This window comes from Stylophora pistillata, chromosome 2 (assembly GCF_964205215.1).
Source record: "Stylophora pistillata chromosome 2, jaStyPist1.2, whole genome shotgun sequence".
NCBI lineage: Eukaryota > Metazoa > Cnidaria > Anthozoa > Scleractinia > Pocilloporidae > Stylophora > Stylophora pistillata.
Genome location: NC_142520.1, coordinates 45219878 through 45245250, shown reverse-complemented (window position 1 = coordinate 45245250; position 25373 = coordinate 45219878). Strand labels below are relative to the sequence as shown.

Below are 25373 nucleotides of genomic sequence, written 5' to 3'. Positions count from 1 at the left end.
ATCAGCAGCTTTCCAGAGACTGCTCAACCCTCATCAAGTGTACAGCCTCACAGAAGGGGGCCCATTAGTAGGGTATGTTTAACTCCTGCCCTTCGTATCTAGAAAACTGTTTTTTGCAATTGAAGTTGAAGTTTATTCATTACTAAGTAGTAGCAGTTCGAAAACTGATTTGTGTATTTACATAACAAAAATTAAGTAACTGTGACACAAATCCAATTTTGTCGTTTAAGTTGCATCTTGATCAGTTAGAGGTATTTTATACCCAATGCTACGAGCCTTGTTTTCTTCTCTCATCTTTGTCCCGTGGTCTAGAATTGATTATTGTGTTTGTTTTAGATTTTACGCTTTCAGATCTATTCCTGATTTTCGTGTCTTGATCTGTGGTGGTGGTGGGACAGTTGGCTGGGTGTTGTCGTGTTTGGATGATGTTGTTCAAGAGTTGAAGTGTAAGTTACCTGCATCAGCAGTACTTCCTCTTGGCACTGGTAAGTGGATTGTTACAAGTGACTCCTGTAAACTGCGAGTTAGAGAAAATTTCTTTCCAGAGTCGAACATAAAGCCTTGTCTAGGTTTTGTTGTACTGGGCTGTGTGATCGATCTCAAGACTCTTGCGACAAACTTGGTCGATCGGATGGAAATCTAAAACTAGCCTCGACTTTGCCTCACGTGCTTCTAAGTGATGGACACTTCAAAAAGTCGTGCAAACTTTCCAGTTTAATTGTTTAGGCCTTAACAGCTTTTGTATTTAAAAGAAGATCAACGAACGATCATCGATAATTATTCGAAGCTTAATGCTTCATGTGACAAATAATTGAGCGTTTCCAGCACGTGGTTGACAACTAGAGGTTTACAGTGATAGACAAACCGCTATGACGCATTTGAAAAGCTGTCGTTTTAATCGTTAGCCCTTCCTCGGAGCATAGTAGATGGAGAATAGGTTGGAAATTGCCTGAGATTCTCGACTTCAGGACAAGCCATTACTCATCGCCCATAAGGGATTTTAATATTCTTAAGATTTCCCCCTTTGTACTCTGTTGGGAAGAACTGACGCCCACTCCCCTCTCGTGATTGATAATCTCTTTGTGGGTATTTCGTTAGTGGATACAGATTGAGATGGAAGTTGGATGAGATTCTCAGCTTGCATGTACTGATCTCTCTAGTGTTCTTCTTAGTGGATAGATAATGTTTGGGAAACTAAATTAGATTGTAAACGTACAGGTAATGATCTCTCTCGTATCCTCCATTGGGGAAGTGGTTACTCTGGCGGCGAGAGTCCTGTATCGCTACTCATGGCCATTGACCAGGCTCACGAAGTGTTTCTTGATAGATGGTGTGTCATGTTTCACTCCGTGGACACTAACGTTCCTGACACACTGTCCAACGACAGCGCACTTGGTTCGATGGGAGGAAGAGAGGACGATCCTAGTATTTTTACGATGAATAACTACTTTGGCATCGGAATTGGAGCTGAGCTTCGTTTAGATTTTCATCTTCAGAGAGAGGAAGCACCTGATAAATTCCATAGCAGGTGAGGATGCAAAAAAAGTAAATCTACTTGTTACAGTAGTTTTACATCCGCTCGATTTAAGGAACAGTGTTGATTGCTAAGGCTATTGGTTGGCACTTGCAATTGATAACAAATGTTTCATAGTCTTCTGAGTTGTTCTTTTTGTCGTCTGTATTTCGAATTCGTCTGTGGGAATGTGCGTGCCCGACTTTATTTATCACTTTAGATGTCTTACAGACTACCTCCCCCTTCCCACCCTCCAAAGGTTATTAACGGACACGGAGCAGTCAAACGTCCAACAGATTTTAACTTCCATCGTAAGCGCTTTTGAAAGTGGATAGGTTAGAAAACTTCGAACTTGCGTTTTATGATTTATTGTAAGTAAGAGTTCGTCGATTCTGTGATTTTTCTTTTTTCAGGCTTCATAACAAAGGAGTTTACTTTAGAGCAGGGATAAAGAAAATGGTCAAAGGCTACTCGCGGACATTTACTCACGAAGTCCAAATAGAGGTGATTAATCTGTAGAACGAAGATATTGGAACAGCTTACGTGGTTGCCTTCATGGGATGAATTCGGTATTCTTAGAAAGCGTCTCTTTACCCACAGCGAACGGCCGAATGAACTGGACAAAATCCCCCGAAAGGGGAAGGGGGAGGATGTTAATCTACGATGAATTAGCATCACAATTAGGTGGAATAGCAATATTTACAGCAGCCTCACTTTGCGAAAGCGTTAAAAGCCCCTACACTGGGAAGGTGTTTGTCTTGTTTACAGACTTAACTCATTTAATATTGAGTGTTGTATAAAATCATCATCGTTTGTTAGTTGTATTCAACACAGGGTGATTGAACGCCAAGTAGTTGAAGGCGTTTGTCTTAAAAATTTAACGCCCGAATGAGATGGTTTTTGGAGTATCCCTTGGTACTTTTTTGCCTGTTGCACTCCTTACGGTTCCAGTGATCTATCTTTCTCTCGTTTCTCAGCATCTTCATTTGTAATTTTCTGTTTCGCTACAGATTGATGGCAAAAAAATTGACTTACCAACACTAGAAGGAATTGTTATTCTTAACATAGGCAGGTTAGTGAAAGCTGGAAGTTGAAGTCAGTCAAAATAATTCGAATCAGTGTTGCAGTGGTGAAATTTCCAATTGAGGGGATTGAGAAAACAGATTAAAATCGGTTTCAAAGCGTAATTTAAGATGCTCAGTTTTCATCCTGAAGTCAAAATAGTACTAATTTAGGTCAACATGATGTATTTCATTTCATTAAAATCTGATTCCTTTACGGGAACGAAGAACGTACAAAAAGTTGCCATTTTCGATATATCAAAATTCAAACTTGGCTGCCAGGATTGGGGGAACAAAACAAAGGAACAACATCGAGGTTGAGGGATGAATAATCAATTTCTTTAGTTGTATACCTCCAAGCCTCAGAGCCATGTTAGAATTTTAATAAATCGAAAATGGCCTAATTGTCTCGCGCCCGTCATGTGACTTTGCAGCCCGGTCGGATGTAGCACCCGGACTGTATCTCGCTAGAAGGCATGGGTTCGAATCTAGTTAAAGTTGAACTTTAAAGTTTTCTTTTCTGATTTTTCATTGGTAGCAGTTCAGGTGCGAGTATCGCTTCTATACACGTGAGGGATTTTGTTTTCATTTGTATTTAGTTTTCCCTTTAATTTTTTATATTTTTTTTGTCCGACTAGTTGGGGAGCAGGTACGGATGCATGGGGACCAGACAAAGAAGATGTATGTAATACGACTTGAATTTAGCATTGATCTCTGTCCTTTTTGTCCCAGGCAAGTGAGGTCTTTAAAAACACGCAGTCGAGTCAATCGCAATATCGGCCGACATACATCTCGGCCGATCTATCAATCGAGTCTCCACCGAGTCTCGACCGAGTCTCAAATGAGTATCGGTCGAGTATCGACCAACTCTCGCCCGATATACTGACCGATATATCGTTTAAGAACACCTACACAGAAGTAATCACAAGGGCCAACCAGAAAAGACAAAATTGTAAGTACATGTAGCCAACGAGAACGCCATCATTTGTGAGTACGGATGTTGTAAATGACCAAAACACGGTTGTTTTGGTTTTGTTCCTGATTAGTTCAGATGGTGACTTGAGATATCTGGACCAATCACAAAGCAAAGTTAATCAAAACAGATGCGATCCCGGATTCCTCTTCGACTCTTAATTGAGAATTGCTGACTCTGTTTGCAGGGTTATGCCTCAGCTTGTCACTGTGACGGTCTTGTAGAGGTAGTTGGACTTCAGGGAGTCATGCACATGGTAAGTCAGAATCACTACCGGCTTTGCCTTTTATGCCCTAACATCAGCTGGTGGATTCTCTCCAATCTGCACCACGTGATGTTTCACTACTAACTGCCTTATTTTTTGTACCCAGCCTTGTCATTTCTTACGTATATGGATCGGAAACGTTTTCATCTAGCAGTGAATATGAAGATGAGTGTTTTTTTTTTTCTTTTTTACTTATAGGGTCAAATTCAAAGTGGAATCAGGACTGGTATCCGACTGGCACAGGGAGCCCAGGTAAAGATTTCTCGTTGTAATCCAGTAAACAAATGAAGCCATAAGTGAGTTATTCTCTCTTATTGTTATCTTGTCATTCTTGTTTGTCACATTACCATGTTGGCGAAGAATGATTTCCACCCTTCCCCAAGCCTGCGTGTAACCGTACCCTCCCTTTTGTTTCTCCACGGGGCGGGAAGAGTACGGCTACGGCTACACGTGGGCTATTCTTTTTCGTTCCCCCCTGAGAAGAAAGAGCGCGAGCTCTGGTTTTCGAACATCGGCTAGGGAAAAATAGGGTGTTTTGCCCAAGTAACCAATAAGTATAGGCAATGACACGATTTCCAGTGCAGTTGGGTGTTAATGAGCCTGAGTAAATTTCTCAAAGACAGCAAAATTGCCCCAATAGCGTAGTTCCATTTCTTTGTATAGAAAATACACAACTCACGATTCCACCATTCGCTCTAACGAGGGACTAACGCTCGAAACGTCAGCTTCAAACACCCTCCATAGTGGTCAATCTATAATATCAACTCAGATAAAACCAAATTATGTTGTAATATCTCCACCGACGCAGCAGCACAGTTTCTTTAGAAACTGACCCTCTTTATTCACGCACTTCGATCCTTTTTTATCCATTATTATGATTTTTATTACAGATAAATATCAAATTAAAATCAGAGATGCCTGTACAAATAGATGGTGAACCTTGGATGCAGCCTCCGGGTAATGTGATCGTGCGGCCCATACTAACACAGGTATTGTACAGAAAACCGTGTAATAACTTTGTTAAAGACTACTGGCCGGAGAAAATTAAAGGCTCGGATCTCGGTGATAAAGTAGCACGTGGGACATCCCGGAAACCAATTTAATCTTATCCTTTTTTTAGCTAAAAAGCATATGTTTTTTTTTTTTAACAATGACTTCTAAGAATTCACTTAAAGTTTATAACCGGACTACTTTAGTCAGAGTTCTTACTAAGAGATTTGGATATATATATATATTGGTAGAGCAAAAACGGCTAACGAACACTTCTCGAAATTTCCTCTCTAGTTCATTTTACTTCTTGTTTTCTTTAGGCACTGATGCTTTCAAAGAGGAAAGTAAAAGTGAAAAACCTAAGAAGACCTTCAAGTTCGTCTCGTCGTCCTTCAACTCCCAGCGCAACGAGAACTATTTTTTATGACGATTAAACAGAGTTTTCCCGGGCCTTTTCTCACGGAAGAAAATAATCCTACTTATAAAAGTGACTCACAATTATAGCCGCTTCATTAGAAACTATACTGAAGATTTGTACCAGCTCTGATTTATATTTAACTTGTTTATCTTGCAAAGTTCATCTAGTAAGGTATTGTTTCAGCCGAGAAAATGTAATTTAAATTTTGAAGAAAACTATTGTCATTTGTATAGCTCTGGGTGTACGCTGTCTTCCTGACGTCTGTAAATATAAATAGTTCAGACTAAAATACGTCTTCATCAGGCGTCACCACTCGAACCTCTTCGCTGTAACTGAGCTTTCATGACAGAGCTTAAAAACGAAATGTTACGTCAAAGGTACGCGGTCAACAGCGCGGGCTGAAGCATACGTGGTTTAAAATTTAGCGAAATTTGCGGAAAGAAAAAGGAGCTAACATTTGAAACCAAGGCATTTTGTTGTCGTCGAAGACATTTTCCTATTTCCAAAGTTTTAAACGAGAAAATTTATTTTGGAAAATATTTAAGGGGTGTACAAAGTTTTTGAAGTTTTCTGTAAGACAAAAGCGGCAAGGAAAACGACGCCTAGAAGCAACAGAATTGAAAATCAACAAGGCAAACGTCTCAAAATCAGTTTTCCTGAGGGAAAATCTGGCGCGTGCGCATACGTCCTTCAGCTCTGTTACCATTTTTGCTGTTCGACTCCATTTCTAGCAACGGCCACAATACTTTCATTGAAGTGGTATAAAGTAATTCAGAGACTGCGTCTCAGCCACACTCGGTCTTTTTCTACTCGCTCGTAAAAGCGCATTGGTGTCGTAGTCGACAATACGCGCTAAAGAACCAAACTCATACCATGCTATTCTACAGTCATGTCAAAAGTACAAATTAAAGTGATAAAACCTCTGTCTTGAGGTGGAGTTCAAAGCTTAGCTTGCCCCACCAATTTATACAGAAAAGAACTGAGAATTTGAAGAGAATTTATGTTGGAATATGTTTTTAAATGAATGTTGTACTTGTAATTATATGTACAAAAACAGGTTAGCTGCTGAAGTATCCATTTTCAAACAAATAAACATTTACGCCTTTAAATTTATTGGAATGTGTCATTATAAAAAAATAGACTGATGTAGTGGTGTTCCGAAGGAATTAAATTTGTGAAATAACCTTTTCATGGCATTTTTTTTTTTTTTGTTCTCTTTAGAGGCAAAGCCGTTGTTGGGCTCGGAGAAGAGAGGTGACGCCTTTCTTCTAATTAAGAAAGATTCAAACTGAATAATTTATTAAAACGAATGTTCGACATTATGAGTAATTCAAGGCCATTTACCTACCCCCTCACCCAGGCCATTTACCTACCCCCTCACCCAGTGCGATCAAGGCTCGCTTAGGACAGGAGATACAGAAATCATTTTTGTATCAGTTCACTCTAAGACAGGCCATTGTTACACATAATCCATACTGTGGATGAAATTGAAGCGAGACTTCGAAACTTCCGAAAGGGTAAACCATGAACGGACTCATGTGTAAGGTCTTTCAGATGTTTTATTGAAGGCTTCGCTTTACAATAAATCTTAACTGGGTGTCATTTTCCTCTAAATGCCACTTTTGCTTCAAAGATATTCTTACAGTAAACTAGTCGTGTTTGATGAACACGTTTGAACAAAGCTTTCAAACAGTTTGAATACCACATAATACAATGAACTAGAACTCTCGATATGAGTTAAAAAAATTTTAAAAATGAACTACAAAATTAGACTTCAAAACGCTACCAAATACCTATTTTTGTGGTATCCAAAGACCTTTTTCCTTTCTTTTTTTTTTGTGTTAAGGTTAATATCATTAATAATGACGAATAATGTTAAAAAAGTGACAGACGTCACTGCAACTCCCAATGATTTTAATGTTCGCAAACGAGTTATAAAAACTCTAGAAATGAGCTATTTAGATCATTTGTATTCTATAAAGAAATCTGTAACAACCGACGTCTTACCCGTTATATTTTCCTGTTTTTCTCTTCCTTTTTTGTCTACTTTCATCGGTTTTATTCATTTAGTTTAATTTAATTTAAATGGCGTAAAATTCTCATGCCAGTTGTGGGAATGAACTATTCAAATTGCTGTTGTTACTCGTTACCCAAACATCCTTCTAATTTTTTTTTTTTTTCTTATAATCTGCGCTAATGACAAACGTCGAAACATTGCAGAAATGACATCACTCTATCTTTAACTACCATAATGTTCTCCTGAGAGTTAAAAAAATTCAAGAAATTAGCTACTTAGATGATTTTATATCTACCAAATCTTTCATAAGTAACGTCTTTACCAGTAAGTTTTTCAATTTTTCTGCATTTTTACCTTAGTTTGTATTTTTAACTAAAGATACTTGTGAAATGAAACAATTTGACACGTAATCTGTAAGTAATGAACTATTAAGATTAGCAGCCTGCTACCAAATATGTGGTGAATGATGTTTTGACTGGTACACTTGTCTGAGTCTTTCTTGTCAAATGTTAGATGCTTCACCGTTCTCAACGATTAAAACGCAATCTGAGAGCGAATTACTCTTAAACGAATTAAACAAAATTCTAGATATGAGCTATCTAAATCTTTGTTTTACTGATAAATTTCTGATAATTCTTACTAAAGCGTGTAGATGTTCTATTATTGTAATCGAATCATTAGTCCTTTTTGTTCTTTTCAATATTAGATGTAAATTTGGTATCAAGCAGAAAAATTCGGAAGAGAGAGAAGTAAAATTCTGAGATAGTCTTGACCCGTACATGTGTCTGAGTTGTTCCTGTCATAGATGCTTTTTCCTTTTCCGTTCGAATGAAAAGCAATTATAGGGCGAGTGATTCTCTCAAACGAGTCGCATTTGCACATTTCATCATATGTAAATGGATTTGCGCACTAAAAATATTAAACTATTATTATTATTATTATTATTATTACGAGTCAAAAAAAATTCTTAAAATGAGTTTTTAGATCATTGTTATACTGGCGCTAAAATTTCTGATATTGATTTAATGGATTTCCCCCAATAAAATTTTAGGTGTTTGTTCAATATTTGCTTGTCTGTTTTCTAAGCTAGAGATACCATTGAAACTGAACTTTCGAAACTTAATTTAAGCGTTGATTAAACATTTGCTTCGATCAGCTATGATGTATCTCCTATTATCAAATCGCTGTTTTGGGAAAAACTGAGATAGCAGCGGGGAAGGAATTTATTCAGGACATCGAATTCCTTTTAAACTAAGAACAAGCTCCGAACAAGCTAAAAAATTACCATGGTAATGAGCTAAACATTAGTTTTAAAACCGGTGGAGCATTTCTAACCATAACATTTACTAAGCTATATTATTGTTGATAATAAGGAATAACGTAAATAGGTAGTTCAGCATACAGACTAGAGGAGCATGCAGACTAAAATGTCTTATTATATCAGGAGCGTAACCAGCTTTTCGTCTTGTCGTGGGCCTCCACCATGAGAACGTTCAATTTTTGTTTTAAAATTTGCGAGAGTTCTATTTTAAGAGTAAAACAGGCGAAAGAAAAATTGTAGGCCTAACCATACAGGACTTTAACCTGGCTGCACCCGTGATATAATTGTGTTTCCCCTTTATCTATGAGGTTTGAATGTCTTCTAAGAACTATGGTGTACAGAAACATGCTAAAAGTAACAGACTTAGAATATCAAGTAGACATACATGTTACATCCATAGCAAAACGAAACGAATATGGCCTGCCGCTACATGCCTACTCAGGTATCCTACCTACGTAACCAAGTGATGAAGAGTTCAGACAAGAAGCTTATTAACTAATGTAAACATCAAACCGATTAAAGATAACGAAATTAAAATCATATTTTTGTGACTAAAATATTACCACAGACAATACATATAGATTCCTACTCAAGAGTTATTTTTTCCTTTTCCTTGAATCTTCTTATTTTTCTGTAGCCCTCGCTGTGTCCATAGTACTGGTAATGTCAAATGTCTGAGGCAAAGGGAAAAAGCACGCTTAATACCAATTTATTCATCGATCCGTTGGCTACTTGATTTACCGACCCGATAGTCAGTCAATCAGGTGTAATCGGCACCTTGATTAAGGCAGCGATAATACAAATCAGTTAGTCTTTAACCATACCCATTGGTCAGATGGACAGTCTGCCAGACAGTCAGGCAGATAGTTAGCCCATCTGTCATTCAGCTACAGTTTAGCTAATCAATTTAATCTCGCAGCGAACTGGCCAACTACCCAGCTGGTCAGTTGACCAGACTGTTAATCAATAAGCTGGTTAGTAAATTAAGGACCACAGACAGGTATGAACTTATAACCATATGGAACGACAGCACTCCTCGGTGCAGCCCATTAGCCACCCAGCAGTTTTTTTGTGACACTTTTTCAAATCACACATCAACAATGAGTAGGATGCCTGCAAAAGCTTTGGAGCTGACTTTGAATGAAGACTTCTTATCTCCGAAAATAGCTCCAATCATTGCAGTTGCAGTGAGATCTCGAGTTTAAAATTGGTTTAAGCACTCCTCGGTGCAGCCCATTAGCCACCCAGCAGTTTTTTGTGACACTTTTTCAAATCACACATTAACAATGAGTAGGATGCCTGCAAAAGCTTTGGAGCTGACTTGGAATGAAGACTTCTTATCTCCGAAAATAGCTCCAATCATTGCAGTTGCAGTGAAATCTCGAGTTTGAAATTGGTTTGAGTTAGCACGGGGTTAAAAAATTTAGAGTTACGTTAAGCATTGTGGGTAGCAGGAGGCATGCTGTCAAAAAATAGGAAACTGTAATTTTGTAGGTGCTCCGGTGAAGACGCTTTCTCGTTTCACCTTAAACGTTTATTTTCAATAAACCCGGTTACACTGCCGAAGAAGAGTTCTGACCTCGTCTATTTTTCGGGTAATGGATCAGAGCTTGATGGATTGGAACACGTTATGTGACTGGCATCAAAAAATTCAGTTTTGATTCAGATTATATCATATTGATCAGGCTCAAAGTACTGAAGGTTGAAGTCATCAGGAACTATACATGCATATACACTGTATCGCATCGTAGATTTCACCCTACATCTCAAATATAAAATACCATATGTTTGATAAGATATATGTAAAAAACAAAACCCAACTTCTTTAATTTTGAGGGCTTTGTTTTTAGGCACCTTTTCGGTCAGCGATTAAAGCAAACGTAATAAGCATTGTATTTACCTTGGTTCGAGAGCAGAGAACTAAAGCCTGGTATCAAACACTTCTTTTTCTCCTGGATGGAATACCAAAAGAGACAGAAATAGAAATTAATTACAATGATACGGATCTGTTGTTACAAGAGATTATGAATTGACTTCTGCAAACACAATTCTTGCTGGTCTGTGTAGACGAATGTTTTGAAACTTGAGGTACACAACATTAATTATAGTTGCTAATTCTATTCAAGGGATGTACAGCACGTTAGCTATGTTTTCTGTATTTGAGCAAATACCTGTCTCGCTAAAAAAATGTTACAAAAAGTGAGACAGCTCCACATTATATAGGTCAGTATTTTAAGATAGGTTTTGACCCTTCATCACAACGAAGTATAAAAATACTATTTTATCTCTCAACTGATCTGGTCACCTCTGATGTGGATAGTGACGTTTAGACCGAATACTTCAAACCTTCTAGAAGCAAAGTGGTGGAGTGATTATACGTCATATCTGTTGGCTAATTTAGAAGGAAAGTTACCTTCCTCTGCGAGGTCCATGTCAGACTCAAACGCATTTTCTTCTTCAAATTAAAAAATGATGTATCAAAAAAAGTACTTTAGTACTTAATCGTTCAATATTGTCTCTATTAAGCGTCTTAAAATATTATTAGACCTTAACCAATTTTTCCACTAGAATTTAATATTCAGTGATTACCAAGTTATAAAAGATGCTTCAAGAACTAACAAAATGCCTTATTATCTTGAATAACTAATCAAAACCACAATCACCTTTACCTTTATCACTGGGTACTGGGATCTCTTCACTTGCTATTTTCTCCTCAGATTCAGCAGCTGTGTGAAAGCAAAGTTATTAATTACAATGCAGTATTTGCATAATTACAGACATTGTTCTTCCGTAGGCTGACAAATAAATGTGAATAAATAAAGTGGTCTGCAGGGTAGACCCGGCCCATGGCCTGCTAATAAGCCAGCAAAATGACCCAGTTACCTGTCAAGTTCATAGCACATGTTAAACAACGTAACCAGATGTGTCGTTTCTAAAAGGCAACTCATCGTCTTTACCTTCCTCAGTTGGCTTTTTGCGTTCAGGCTTGCTTTCTCCTTCTTGACCTGCAGAAGTACGATTGAAAAAGAAATTGTACTTATTGAATTATGTCCATTTGAATACTTGTAATATTGCAAAGTGAGCGAGAATTGTGGGTCGATCACCAGGGACAGCACAAAACCTGAATATTTGAGAATGCTGAAATGGCGCCTTAACCTCCTAAGGACTAATCAAGAACCACTCTCTCTCTCTCTCTTACCTTGGTCACTAGACACTGGAATTTCTTCACTCTCCATCTGCTTCTCCGATTCGCCAGCTACGTGAAAACGAAGTTGTTCATTAGAAAAAAATATTGATGCCTCTAAGGTTACGAATGAGATCTCATTGAGAATTACAGTCACTGTCACTGCATAGGCTAACACAAATGCCTTCATATAGATACAGGAGCCTTGACATACATCCGGCCCACTGTCTGCTATCGAGCCAGAAATCTCACCCAGCTAGTTGTTAAGTTAACAAACAGCTTGCCCTGTACGCGGGACTAAAAACAACATATGTTGGACAGTGTAAAGTTCCTGAAAACCAATTCATTCATTATACCTTTAATTGGCTCCTTGGGCTTAAACTTACGTTTCTCTTCTTGACCTGCACAAACAGATTTACAATAGATTGCATTAATCCAGTTATCTAAATTTGATTAAAAGCATCAGAACCTTCCATCAGAGTGTAAACTTTTACTGTCACATGTGTTCAAATACTACCTTCTTTTCTTCTTTAACTTCTTAAGAAAATTATAACTCGGGCTTCCGCAGGAAAGCCCGAGTCTGAAAATGCAAGCCGTTTTGGTCGCCAAAAGGGGGCTCATAGTCCCAGGCGGTCCTTGCGTAAACCGCGGAAACTGGGGATGAGAGTGCGAACCATTTGTGTTATCGTGAGCCCGCTCTTCGTAAACAACGTAATTTACAGAATGCTGTGTTTTGTGAAGACCAATTTGCAAATATTCCTGTCTTATAAGCTCATCCCACATGCAAACACACACGCCGGTCGTGGAAGGCCCACGCTAAATGATGTCCAGTGTTTTCGGAATGGGCCGGTCCACGAACTTCATTGCTTGAAAGCTAGCCAAATGTGGAAAGTTCACACTAGTTCTCACGAGATAACAAATGAGCCATATGTGCGTTCAAACTACGAAAATACTGGCAATACTGTGACGGCCGATTTAACAACAAACTATGATGCTGATACGAACGCCTCACTTGCTGAAAAAATCAAGACTGTTCGTGAACACAACTTCGAAGCTGGCGCTAACAAACGATACTGTCAGAAGCAACTGAAATAGTAAGGTTAAATATATAACCTTAGCCCTTCCGTTAAATATCCTGTTTCTATCACTGGTTTTTATTGGGTTCAATGCTTGTAAGGTACGATTTGGTATTTCGTACATAATCACTATTAACAATTGGTTCATGCGTTAGCGTGCATTCATCAAGACTTAAAGCACGGGGGAAGTTTGGAGAGCATGAAAGATGCCTAAGAGTTGCACGAGTCGCAGCCGAGAGCAACTCTAGCTTCTTGAATGCTCTCCAAACTTCCCAAGTGCTTCAAGTCTCGATGAACGCACAGCCGACACATAAACCAATTGTTTTATAACATATTCAACGCTGTAGTGTAGGCATAAAGGGCAGAAATTCCCTCTACTACCTACGGAAAAGTATTACGCTATGCTTCAATGACACGTTTTAGATTGGTCAAAAACTGACATGTGAATTCATGCGTGGAAATGAAGTTAGAGTTGCGAAACGAGATGAAACCGTTGATTGTTTTGCTTACCCTTTCTCTGGGTTCTTTCTCGGGAGTTAAAAGATTTCACTCCCAAAAAAAAGTAGGCAGATTTTCATCGGCTTGTTCTCTTGTTGCCATGTTTAGTTTAACTTTTTTGCGGAAGTTTTCACCGTTTTTTAATGAAAAATGCTGAAGTCACTCGCGAGGCATTTGTTTGCAGACGTCTCCAGCGTGTACAATGGGAAACTGAAACAAGCTCGCGCACTTTAATCTGATTGCTTAACAATTGGTTCATGCTTTAACGTGCACTGTCGAGTTATGGAGCAAGAGGGAAATTTAGCTTCTTGAGTGCTCTCTAAACTTCCCACGTGCTCCATAACTCGATAGTGCACAGCTAAAAGCATGAACCAATTGTTTTATAACATAGCCGGTGGAATTGTGCATTAAATCCGACGCGAAAAACGGACAACAATATCAGAAATGATTGTTCGCGGTAAGCGAAATATTAGGCAAAATAGGAATTGGTTTTATTTCAAAATTTCTGTTGAAAGCTCGAGTTTAATTTTACTGCAGTTTAAATACAAAATTCAAAGGGTGGGAAAATTGTCTTCGTTTTGGGACTGGTGGGCCGAGTCTCTGTTTGCATCCATTATTGTCGCGAAATATATTATTTTTCCCCGCGCTAACAATGGCTGCTCGAGCGAAAAAAAAATTCTGGTGAAGCGATTTGCTCACGCTTTCAACGTGCACTATCGGGATTTTGAGCACGCGTTCGTATAATGAATTTCACTGCACGGCTCTGCTACCTATGTTATAAACGAATTTACAAGCTATGTTATACTTGTACTCGTGTGTGGTGTGAATGCCATGGCTATAAAAAAAGCCCGAGTGAACGCTCCTCGAGCGTCTAGTTTATTCCATAGAAATGACATTAGTACGTACTCAGTCGTTGATTTTGTTTTACTCAAGCTTTTAAAAAGTCATTAATCTTGAACCAATTCTCAGGTATTATGCCCAGTGATTACCAAGGTAGAAAAACAAACTCTTCGATAACTTATACAGTGCCTTGAGTGATTTACAAAAAAAAACTACTTTCTCCTTTACTCTTGTCACTAGGCCCTGGAATCTCCTCTCTCCACCTGCTCCTCACCTTTACCAGCTGTGTGAAAGCAAAGCTGTTAATAAAGTTATATAGGATTTCATTGAGAGCTGCTGTCACTGTCACTGCGTAGGCTACCACATATGTCCTCAACTAGTTACCAGGGTCTTAATAAATAACCCGGCTTGCTGACCGCTATCAAAGCAGAAGACTTACAAACTGACCGAGTTAGTCGTTGAGATCATGAAGATCTTTCACTGTAGGCGAAGATAAATGCAACACAAATCGGACAAATGTACAGTTCCTTAAAATCAATACATTCTTTTCACCTTCCTCAGTCGACTTTTCAGGTTCAGCCTTACTTCCTCCTTCTTGACCTGTGCAATTAGATTTAAAATTCATTGCATTAATCCAATCATTTAAATCTGACTACTTGCATTTGTTGGAGGGATTGAGTAACAGGAACATAACGTGAGTTTTCGAGAGCATAGAAACACTCAGCTGCAAACTTTATCAACTTTTGGAATCTTTGGCGCAGGGACATTAATTAACGCAATTGATATTGTCTCTGTTACTGCTGATACTGGATGAGTGCGTAACTATGACCGGGGTGAGAAAAAGGGGAAAGAAAAATTACAACGATCGAAGGAACAAAAAAGGTGATCAAATGTCTGTGAACTTCTAGCCAGGCGCAGCATGTAGGTGGGGCTAATCAAATTATTCCCCTCTGAATATGAACCCCTGTAACGTTAACTTTATCAAAACAGCAAACCAAAAATGAATAAATGTCAAGCTGCTGCTCGTTTTTCTAGAACTACCTTATATTTGAAGTTTCTGATATTATGAAGGTATTATGCTCATTGAAACCCGCCATGATCCCTATATATTTCAACTGTTGTATCAACAGCTATAAGCTACACCGATGATGACTGTCCATCATTAAGGAAGGGCTCTTGCAAGCACCTTAACATTCGGTCACTTCTGTTTTCTGTCTGTAGATCCATCATGATAATTAATTCCATATAGAAGAGTACGTTAAAAAGAACTAGAGTTTTGAACGTAAGAACGGTCCATCGGTGTTAGACACTTCTACTTACAGAGATATTCAATTATTACCTTCTTTTTTTGGCTTCTTCAGAAAATGATTTATTTGATAGAATAGTACATTACCACTCAGTAATGCAACTTTTTGCTTTACTTAAGCGTTTTCAAAAAGTCATTGATTTTCAACCAATTTCTCCAATAGAACTTTTGCTAGTGACTACCCAAGTAAAAGCGAGGCTGCGATAACCCATTAAGTGGCTCAACCTCTTGAGTGACCAATCAAAAACCATTCTCTCTCCAATACCTTTGTCACTGGGCCCTGGAATGTCTTCACTCGCCACCTCCTCCTCAGGTTTGCTAGCTGTATCAAAGCAAAGTTATAAATTGGAATAAAGTATGAATGCCTTCAAGGTAATGTTTTGGATTTATGTCATATATTATATGGACTCTTACTGTCACGAGTAGACTAAAACAACTTCTGTCAAATAAATTGTGAAACCGTCTACATAGTAAACTCATTGCTCGCTTTTAAACAAGCAAATTGGCCCAGTTAACCATCTGTCAAGCTTACGAACAACACGTATTGTAAGTAGGAGTAAATACAACATATGTTAAATAATTCGGAGTTCAAAAGATAAACTCATTGCTTTTTACCTTTGCTAGTGGGCTTTCCGGATACAAGCTTACTTTTTCCCTCTTGCACTACACAAACAGGTTTTAAAAAGATCGCATTAATAAAACCATATAAATTTGATTATTTGCATTCTATGAAACTATCGAGAATTCTGGGTGGGGCACCAGGGACAGCACTCAACCCCAATTTCGAAGTAGTGTTTAAACAGTCAGCTGTGAACTACTATCACTTCTTAATATCTTTGTTGAAGGACCTTTAATCTCAGTTATCACTATTTTCTCCGTTACCTCCGGTCCTGGATTAGTGCAATGAGTGCATACCCTTGTGGTTTCGTGATAAACCTTAAAATGAATTGTTTTCACTAACTCCTTTATTTCCTTTATCTTTTTCTCTTCTTTTTCTTCTTTTTCCTCTAAAACACAACAACCTACTGCACCTTCTTATATAGTTCCTTACAAACTTTCTAGAAGATTCTACAGATTTATAACACGACTATTTTTAGTAACATTACATCATAGAATTTTCCAGAATTTACGGCAAACAACTCGAGTTTCTATAAATAGACGTCACGTACTCATTTCGAAACCACTAGAACTTTCCTAAAGGACTACTCAAGAATGTTCTGGAAATCATAGGATAATCGATAAACGTGCCAAATAACATGTCTTCTGTCCACTTGACCTACATGCAACTGCCCGGTAACTTTTTAAAAGCAGTAATAATAATAATAATAATAATAATAATAATGATAATGACTAAAGATCAAGCTAGTACTCGCTTTCCCTTATAATTTTTTAACAACCTTGAAATTCATGTCTCTTTATCTTGCTTAAATCAAAGTTCTATCATTAAAACGCCCAATAATCACGATAAATTTTGAACCTTCTATCAGCTGCTACAGTTACAACTACTGTCCGCCATAAGAAAGGTTTCTACAAGCACGTACCCTATCCTTCATTCACCTACATTTTTTTCTGTATATCCATTATGATATTTAACTCAACGTTAATTTGCACTTTCATAGAACTATGTAATTTTCATCATTAGAACCTTGTATCGGTGTAGACACATAATTACCTCCTTTTCGTCTTTTTCGTCGGTATTGGCTTTCTCCATGAGGAACGGTTACTGCAGCAATATCAAGTGCGCCCTTTATTTGACTAAACTGATAGTTATTTCGTAAAGGCTCAAAAGCTGATTACTCAACTTATTGGAGTCTTGCTACGTGTAGATATAAACATAACTATTTACCCAAATAAGGTAATTTGTAACGAGAGCAAGGACAGTTCTAAATAATATGCACTGAGGAGCCTTAAATTTCACAATATACTTATACATCTATCTTAGTTAAATTCATGTACACTGATCCTTTAAAGGCTTTAACAAGGCGTGGACCATTTTCAGGGAAGAAATTTATTTGCGTGCACCTTTGAGGTGAATGCTTCTAATTTTGACCAATATCCTTTAGTTTGTCACCTCAAGACCATCAATTGCATTTCTCTAACAACAGCCGACTTGTCAATTGGAGGTTTTTCAATTGCGATGATCCGTTAGGTTCAGTGAGAAAGGAGGGAAATACCTAGCTAATCACATGAACCCATTCATAACACTAACTTAGAATCTGTGATTTGATTGGTGAGGATAACGTTAATAATACAAAATACCGATCATGTTGGTTTGACATAAAAAAAAAAAAATGCAGTCAGGTACTCCATGCGCCAGCTTGGTAGTAGCAGCTAAAAAATTTGGGTGGTACAAGGCATCCCTAGATTCATTGTTTTATAGTATAGTATATTTTCTTTAAAAAAAATAAAAAATTGAAAAGGCCTTATACCTTTCACAGTCTTTTTAGTGGCTGGACGGATGTCAAAAGCATCCTCATAATCTGTTTAAACGAAAAAGTCGAGTAAACCAAGTCATGATGCTTCTGTTTCGTGTTTTCTTCTTAAATATATTACTAAACAAATGCAACGGTAATAATATGCATATTCTATTAATTAATAGTTGACGAGATATATTACCAAGTTATCTAGATATTAAAAAAGACCTATTATATTTTCGGTCAAGTCTATATGCAGAATTGGATGCGTGTAAGCGTAAAAATATTTGCACCAAAGTTCTAGAAATCATGATCAATTAGTTGAGTTCTCGATGGATATACACTTGTTATGTTACACAGCTCATATTTACATCTGCAAGAATCCGAGTGTTATGTCAATTAACAAGTAATTATACCTGAGGAAGATGCACTTTCAGCCACTCTACAGGCTTGTTCCATCGCTGTCGACATAGCAAAGGGATTTTTTTTTAAGTTAGAGTTATTTATCATATAATAATTTGAAAGAATAAATATTCTGGTAGATTTAAATAATTAGACTACATGCTACATGTACCTGCCAAGGGAGTTGGGTTGCAAAGCCATCAACAGCAGTATGAAGATTGCAAGTTTTTCGGGTCGAATAATATCCTAGATATGTTTCCCATATAATTGTTTGACTTCACTATTTACAAATTGCTGTCTAAAAATAAGTAAACAGAGGCAGCACGGACCTGATTGCGGAGCAGGCAATTCAGGGGCTTCCACTTCTGGAATGTCGTGTTGGTCTATTACTTGCATTTCAATATGTTCTCCTATGGGGAAGAAAATGAAAGAAAAAAAACAGGATTACTAACAACTTTTCCATCTTTTCTTTTCTTTGCATTACACAAAAAAATTCCCAGGTAGAGGGGGATATTTTATGTATAATTACATTGAGAAGAACTACTATATTTTTACCTTCTTTGTTGATAGCATGTGCATCTTCATTTCCAATCTGTCCCTGCTGGTCATTTTCTGCTTCTTCTATGTTATAAAACAAAAACAAAAACAAAAAAAAAAACAAAAAAAATGAGAATAAGTCAATGTCAGACTTTTCCAAACATTTATTACATAAAAATCATTCCGCTACAAGTTAGGTTTCTATTAATCTTCTTACCTTGAAATTGAAGACAGAGGTTGATTCTTCTATATTTTGATAATTATTTACAAACTTCCGCTCACATTCTTATTCAAAAGGGTTCGGCGACTAGCCTCAATTTGCTTCAACATTCCTAATACATGGCTTTGAAGATACTAACCTCCACAAATCGAACTGAAATAGCGATTTCTTATTGGGTCGTCCCCCATTAAACTTTCTTTGTGCCCATTTCTGATTGCTTTTCGTACGCCTCAGGTGTAAAAAATTTAGAACAAACTATTAAAAGGAAACTTGTTTGTCATTACAAAATTTCTTAAACCTTGAAGTTTCTTTATTTCGAGGTGGGAAGCACCATCATTGTTGTCAAATTTGCTATTTTAATATTGGAAAACTGTACCTTCTTGATTTTGTCCTTTGCAGAAAATAGATTGAACATTGGACCACAACTTCCTCAGTTTAGGTTTCAATATAGCTTGCACCTGTACATTTGAAATTTACGGAGAAGTTTGTGTAAGACTTTCGAAAAATCTCTTTTAAATCTAGGTAGGTCTTTATGGTCATAGTTTATTATGTCATTCGTCACAATTACAAAATTAAGTTGCCAGCCTGCTCTGACACGGAAGTAAATTCCAACATGGCAGTCATGTCCTATTCAAAAGTGATAAAAAATAAACCTGTTACCTGTGGAGCAGAAAGTGTATACAGCAATGGGTTGATAGCTGAATTGATCGGCAGAGCGAACACTGCAATCCACACTGCCAGATCGCCAGGTGGATCAAATGTTTTTTCGACGTGAGACTTGATGCCGATAGCAATGACTGGTATCCAACAGAGGAAATCGGACAGAATAATGAAGAAGACTCTTTTGGCAAGTGCTCTTTCTCTTTTGGCCTGCGCACTTTGTGCTCTTGCTTGTATCTCACGAACACTTCCATGTGCACCGAGCCGTCTACTTGACGACCATGATTTCAACAAGATGGCAATATAAGCCACCATAATGAAGATGAAAAGAGAGAAATTTAAAACGATAAAGATGGAAGTGGAGTATTCCCAGCCTTCTTGTAGTTGTGGGGAAAGTTGCAGGGGCAGGCACACTACGTTTTTGCCATAATACCAGTCACCAAAATAGCGCATCCCAGACAAGGGAAGGAATGCCATAACGCCTCCCGCTAGCCAGATAACTGCGCACACTAGACGAGCCTGCCTTGGTGTAATATTTGCAAAAGTGTAGGGAAACACAATGTTCTTGAGCCTGTCCCATGCAATCAAAGAAATCATCATAACTGACACCTCACTTGAAAGGATAGACAAGGCGCCATTGAAATGACAAAACCAACCAGTGCGCCACTCATAGTCGTGCAGGTAGTACTCCCCCGACCATTGCAGGTCTTTTACACCTATAATAATAAGGTAAATACCCATGATGCCGTCTGAGATACCCAGATTCACCAACATGATAGACTGGACCACATTGTTATTAGGGAAAAAATACTGCCACCCCACAACAAATACAGACCCAAACAGGGACAGAAGACCGACAACCCAAAGACTTCTCCTTGGAGCAAGGTTGCGGAACATGGATTGACAGCTTGCGAAGTTGTCATTGAAAGAATAGTCGCAATCGGCATCCTGCCTGAAAAGATCGAGATGGCAGCACATTAGGTTGGTGTCCAAAGTCCTAGATTTGGAAAAAAAAAGAAGAAATATTTAGCATTACTAACAAATTTATAGATATAGATAACAATGGGCTTTCAGTGATCTAGATACATTAAAGATTAATGATCTGCAAGCAATTAATATTTATTGATTGATTGATAACATACTCTGTTATTAAAACAACCTTTTAGAGGGGTGACTGAAGTAATTGTTTATTACGGACGGAGTCTTACACTCTGATAATGTGCGTCAACTGCTGGGTGAAAAGTCCTCTAGGGAGCTCAGCCATTAGGTTGTAGTGTATAAACCTGCAATTTTGAAAAATCATCAGGAGAACAATAAGTTGGATTATAAAGAAATTAAACAAAAAATATGAATTCGTCTCATTCCAAAAAATGTATTTAGAACAATGAGATTCATTTATTAGTGTTAAAAAGAAAGAAAGCGCAAAAAAAAAAAACCCGAGAAAAATAAAGAAAAAACCCAAGAACCCTAAATATTTCGTAAGAAAGCCCAGCTTTCTAATTTATGCAACTAAGTTTAGTTGCTTAGATTAAAATCTCTCATTCTCCGTACACTTACAAAAATCGCAATTCCTGGGCATAGGTGAAAGTCGTCCTGGAAACGTTTTGTATCTTATTGCCGAAGATATCTCTAAAACGAATAACAATCACTCACAGTTAGTAAGTAGACAGGCTCTCACGATTTTGTCAAACATAAATCAGTTAAGCATTACTTTGTGAATCAGCTTATTTTTATCTACTTGATATTAAAATTTGTGAACTAAAATCTCAGATTTTAAATGATTCTGTTAAACTTTTTCCATCAATTCAAGTATTCTAAATGTTTTTGGATTTGTGATTAACTGTACTCACAGAGCTTTGAGGCTTTTGACGCCTTCAAATATTTTGTCAGGAAGAGCCTCGATTTTGTTCTCCGAGAGATATCTTAAAAAGGTGAAAGAAATGAAAGAGAAATAATGAAATATGGTAACATTATATGACTGCAATTGGGTGTGGCACATTACATTTAATCGATGACAGAGTTAACATTACAATAATCTTGTAATTTTGCTGTTATCAACTCAGTTGATAATGTAAAATGGACTCCGTAAAGAATTTAAAAAAGCTCACGTTTTGAGCGTTAGCGCCTCGCCAGAGCTGCATATGGTTTGCAAATCCGCTCATATTGGGAAAAAGGTTTCAACTCTGAGTGTACTTACAATTCGATCAACTTTACCAAGCCCTGGAACTGATCTTCATGAAGCCTCTCAATTTTATTGTAGTCTAATTTCCTGAAGAAAGCACCATGGAAAGTTTAGACTGACATACGCAGATGTATCTGTGGAGTGATTTCTTTAACACTGCTGTTTTTTTTCTTCTGAATCATAACTGAAGTTCCGTGACGGGAGAGAAAACGCATGAACTGTAAGTACCTCTAATTGTCCCATACAAATATTTAGAAAACTTTTCTAAGGCTTTGTATGGGAAAACGGGAGGTACTTATAGTGCCCGCATTTTCCGTCCTGTCATGAGTTAAGGTAATGGCAATGCTTTTTTTCCAATAAAATAGCTCCTAATTTTTATTCTTAATCTTCAAAGAAAGACATCAGACATAAGTATAATGTTCTCAAGGTTAACCTCGAAAACTGCCAATGAGGTTTAATGTTTAAGCTGAATTTGAAAAAAAAATGGTGATCCATTTCCTGTTGCAAATTTCAAACTTATTGGCTTAGTTTGATCCACCATTACAACAGTATTATATATAACATTTTAAAGAAAAAAAACCTTTGCCTTCTAAAAGTATATTATAATTAGAGTTGTCATAAACTAGGAAGCTGTTGTAATTAACGCATTCTAAAATTTTCAATTAAATTGTTGATGTCAATAAGAATCTTACAGAAATTCTACCGCTGTAATATTTCTGAAGATGTGCGGTGGCAGATTTCTAAGCTTATTGTTTGAAAAATCCCTAAAAGAAATCACCATAAGATTGTTACAAGTAATTCGTTAATGATAGATTTACCATGTAAACTGATTCATAGAATAATAATTAATACCGCTTTTTGGTGAAAAACTTTCAAAGTGTCTTTTCTTTGTGTAGCGGCGTCCCCTTTTCAGTTTATTTCTCCCACATCCCTAGGGCACATTCCCAGAAAGAAGGCTGATGTCTTAAAATCCAGCTCAAGAAGACTCTAGCATATTATACTTTCTGAGGACGCCATAATGTAGAGCAACAAGAACATGAGAACATCTGTCAACATCTTTTGAGAAAAAAAAATTAAATGAACTGTTTCCCTTATACAAAATGAAAAACAAACCGATCAAGGAAATATCCACCTTCGAAGTTTTTTTGGGGAAACTCCTCACGGCAGTGAAATAATAAAAAAAATGGCACAAGACAAAAATTGCAACCTCACCTGTAGAAGAAAGATGATATCGAAATGCAAAGCTATTTCTATTATTAGAACTATTATTATTTTTTATCATTACCATTATTATCATTACTATTATCATTATTTCCATTACTTTTATTCCTATTGCTATTTTATCACCATTATTATGATTTTTATCATTATTTCTATTATTATTATCAACATTATCACTAGCCCAGCTGTAAGTTAATGGTTTATCATATGTTAAAAGCTGATATTTTATCTAGCAAAAAGAAATCGAGGAGTTATTGAGGCTGCTATTGAAACATACGCTTCAACTCTTAAACCCCCAAGTACCTTAACATTACTTAACAAAGCACATCAACTGCATAAAGTAGCATTCCGTTACTCATCTAATCAGATGGAAAACTTCAGGATGTTTGAGCTTTTACGGCTGTGCTTTTGTAAATAGTGCTTTAAAATTGACCATTTGGTTCTACCAAATTATCTCTTGTGTTGAATAATCATTTCACTTACAGATATATCAGCTTGCAGAGATTGTTAAAAAGTCCGTTTGGCAAACTCTTCAACTTGTTATTTGACAGATAGCTGATAATGACAATGGAAAATTTAATTTTCGTTAAGTTTGCAATCTAAAATTCATAAGTAAATCAAAATAAATACAGATGCTGTAGTATACCGCGACTAAATCGAAAACCGTTTATTCAAGTCCGTTAACGGAAAAGAACTAACACAACGCATCTTGACTCAGTTTCGATTAAAACAGCCGGTGGACAAACCAACACGGGGCGAACGGACCTTGGATTAGGTCTTAACGAACCTTCCCCCTCTGTACCACGAGAACTCTGTACAGACTTTTCCGCCTTTCGGACTCTCCGATCACAATGTTGTCATATTGCGCCCTAAATCGAGACCTGTGAGAGAGGGCTCTATGAGAAAGCAGATGTCGGGCCGCGACACACGCGCGAGCTGGAAACTCGAACTCAGTCGCTATTTGTGCGGAACTGACTGGTCGCTTGTAGAGAGCACGCAGGGTTGCGCAGTCAAACTCCGACTGTTTTCGGACGTCGTCAAGACTGAATTGGACATTACCATGCCCGTCAAAAAATCCAAGATCCACGCAACGGACGCGTCCTTGGTTTCTCCAGAGTTTAAAGAGCTAGTCAAGCTGCGGCAAAAAGCGTTCAGCAACGGAGACGTCAGTCTTTTCCATTACTAGGGACCTTACGCAGTCAGGACGGTAACACCAACGAAGACTTCGATCATAAAATGAATTTCTACTCTTAGTTAGAATTTCAAAAATGGTTGCAGGAGCTTACTGTCTTATATGGCGCCACAGGTCAACTTTAGCATGACGTATAGAAGTAGCGTTGAGTTCCAAATGGAAATTAAAATAATTTACCGTCATGGTTTCGGTTCGCAGACGACGCAAATTTTGGCGATTTCACGTTGTTGTTTTCCATAGGACGGCTAAGAAATGTACAAAGTTTCAAAATGCACGTGCTGAGCTATTGTTCTGCCAATTGGATCTCTTGTTTTTCCACGTCTTCGTTTCCTTCGCCGTCGTGGTTGCGTAAGGTCCCTACTATCGAAACGCAGTAAACCGAGAACGTAAGGCACTCCGTGGAAGATTTTACGCTTCAAAAGTTAACCAGCTAAAGTATACCAAACCTAGCCAATGGCGGAACTCCGTCAAGCAAATTGCGGGAATGACTCCTCCAACTGATACCGACACCGTTACTTCATGTTTACAAATTGAAGGCACTGAAAGCCTCTCTGAGTACAACATCGCAAATATGATCAACGCTGCGTTTGTTGAGCATCTGGAGTCCATTCAGAGGTTAGAGTTTGTTCCTACCCCTGAGGCGGAATCCACGCTGTTTACTATTCCTGAGTCATAAAAATGATATAACCTATCTACTACCGAAAAATTCTATATTCTATATAAACCAGAAATGGAAACGCTCAACAAACACAATGAACTCGTATCAACTTGCAGGCATAAGCGAATTCTTCTCCTTAGATTCAAACGCATCCTTAAGAACCAATCATAGATTGAATATTGTAACGATCATGTTGCCGATGTATATAAACTCAAGCGATGCTGCAGTGTATATGGAATTTAAGTGATGAGTGGACAAACTTCTTGTCGGTCTACGAAACAGACCTGTATTAAAGTTCATATGTAACTTTAAATTTATTGAGTAGGAAAACATTGTTTTTACGGCTCCATTACTGATAAGAACTATTCTGGATTTATCAGTGTGGAACTTATCAGAAGTTATATATATATATATATATATATATA

General features: G+C 37.6%; 2 protein-coding genes, 3 long non-coding RNA genes and 1 pseudogene across 6 annotated transcripts in view; 2 read left to right on the top strand and 4 right to left on the bottom strand.

The window, feature by feature from the left end:
* LOC148739809 (uncharacterized) overlaps nt 1-11022 on the bottom strand; it is a 118265-nt gene extending 107243 nt beyond the window's left edge. The window contains exons 1-2 of the long non-coding RNA XR_015996937.1: nt 10972-11022; nt 10459-10510 (exon numbers count right to left, since the gene is read on the bottom strand). This is a non-coding gene — a long non-coding RNA (uncharacterized LOC148739809). The remainder of the gene's footprint in view (nt 1-10458; nt 10511-10971) is intronic.
* Nucleotides 260-2011, top strand: LOC148739811 (diacylglycerol kinase theta-like; annotated as a pseudogene). The gene is made up of 3 exons (XR_015996860.1): nt 260-485; nt 1219-1528; nt 1927-2011. The product of XR_015996860.1 is annotated as a diacylglycerol kinase theta-like (transcript).
* Nucleotides 2508-6333, top strand: LOC148739810 (diacylglycerol kinase theta-like). Its single transcript, XM_088749717.1, has 6 exons — nt 2508-2585; nt 3213-3255; nt 3735-3803; nt 4011-4064; nt 4703-4801; nt 5123-6333. Exons 3-6 carry the CDS (start codon nt 3795-3797, stop codon nt 5234-5236), a joined length of 276 nt encoding a protein of 91 aa, XP_088605843.1. The 5' UTR covers nt 2508-2585; nt 3213-3255; nt 3735-3794; the 3' UTR covers nt 5237-6333.
* Nucleotides 11023-14405: 3383 nt separating the features above from the next.
* LOC148739808 (uncharacterized) lies at nt 14406-15806 on the bottom strand. Its single transcript, XR_015997435.1, has 3 exons — nt 15728-15806; nt 14709-14756; nt 14406-14439 (listed from the first exon to the last, which is right to left on the bottom strand). It is a non-coding gene; the product is annotated as an uncharacterized LOC148739808 (long non-coding RNA).
* A 1630-nt stretch (nt 15807-17436) lies between these two features.
* On the bottom strand, nt 17437-19240 carry LOC148739807 (uncharacterized). Its single transcript, XR_015996891.1, has 3 exons — nt 18608-19240; nt 18293-18337; nt 17437-17942 (listed from the first exon to the last, which is right to left on the bottom strand). It is a non-coding gene; the product is annotated as an uncharacterized LOC148739807 (long non-coding RNA).
* Nucleotides 19241-19662: 422 nt separating this feature from the next.
* Nucleotides 19663-21336, bottom strand: LOC148739806 (G protein-coupled receptor GRL101-like). The gene has a single exon (XM_088749572.1). The coding sequence runs from the start codon at nt 20671-20673 to the stop codon at nt 19663-19665; it is 1011 nt and encodes a 336-aa protein (XP_088605698.1). The 5' UTR covers nt 20674-21336.
* Between the last annotated feature and the right edge of the window lie 4037 nt (nt 21337-25373).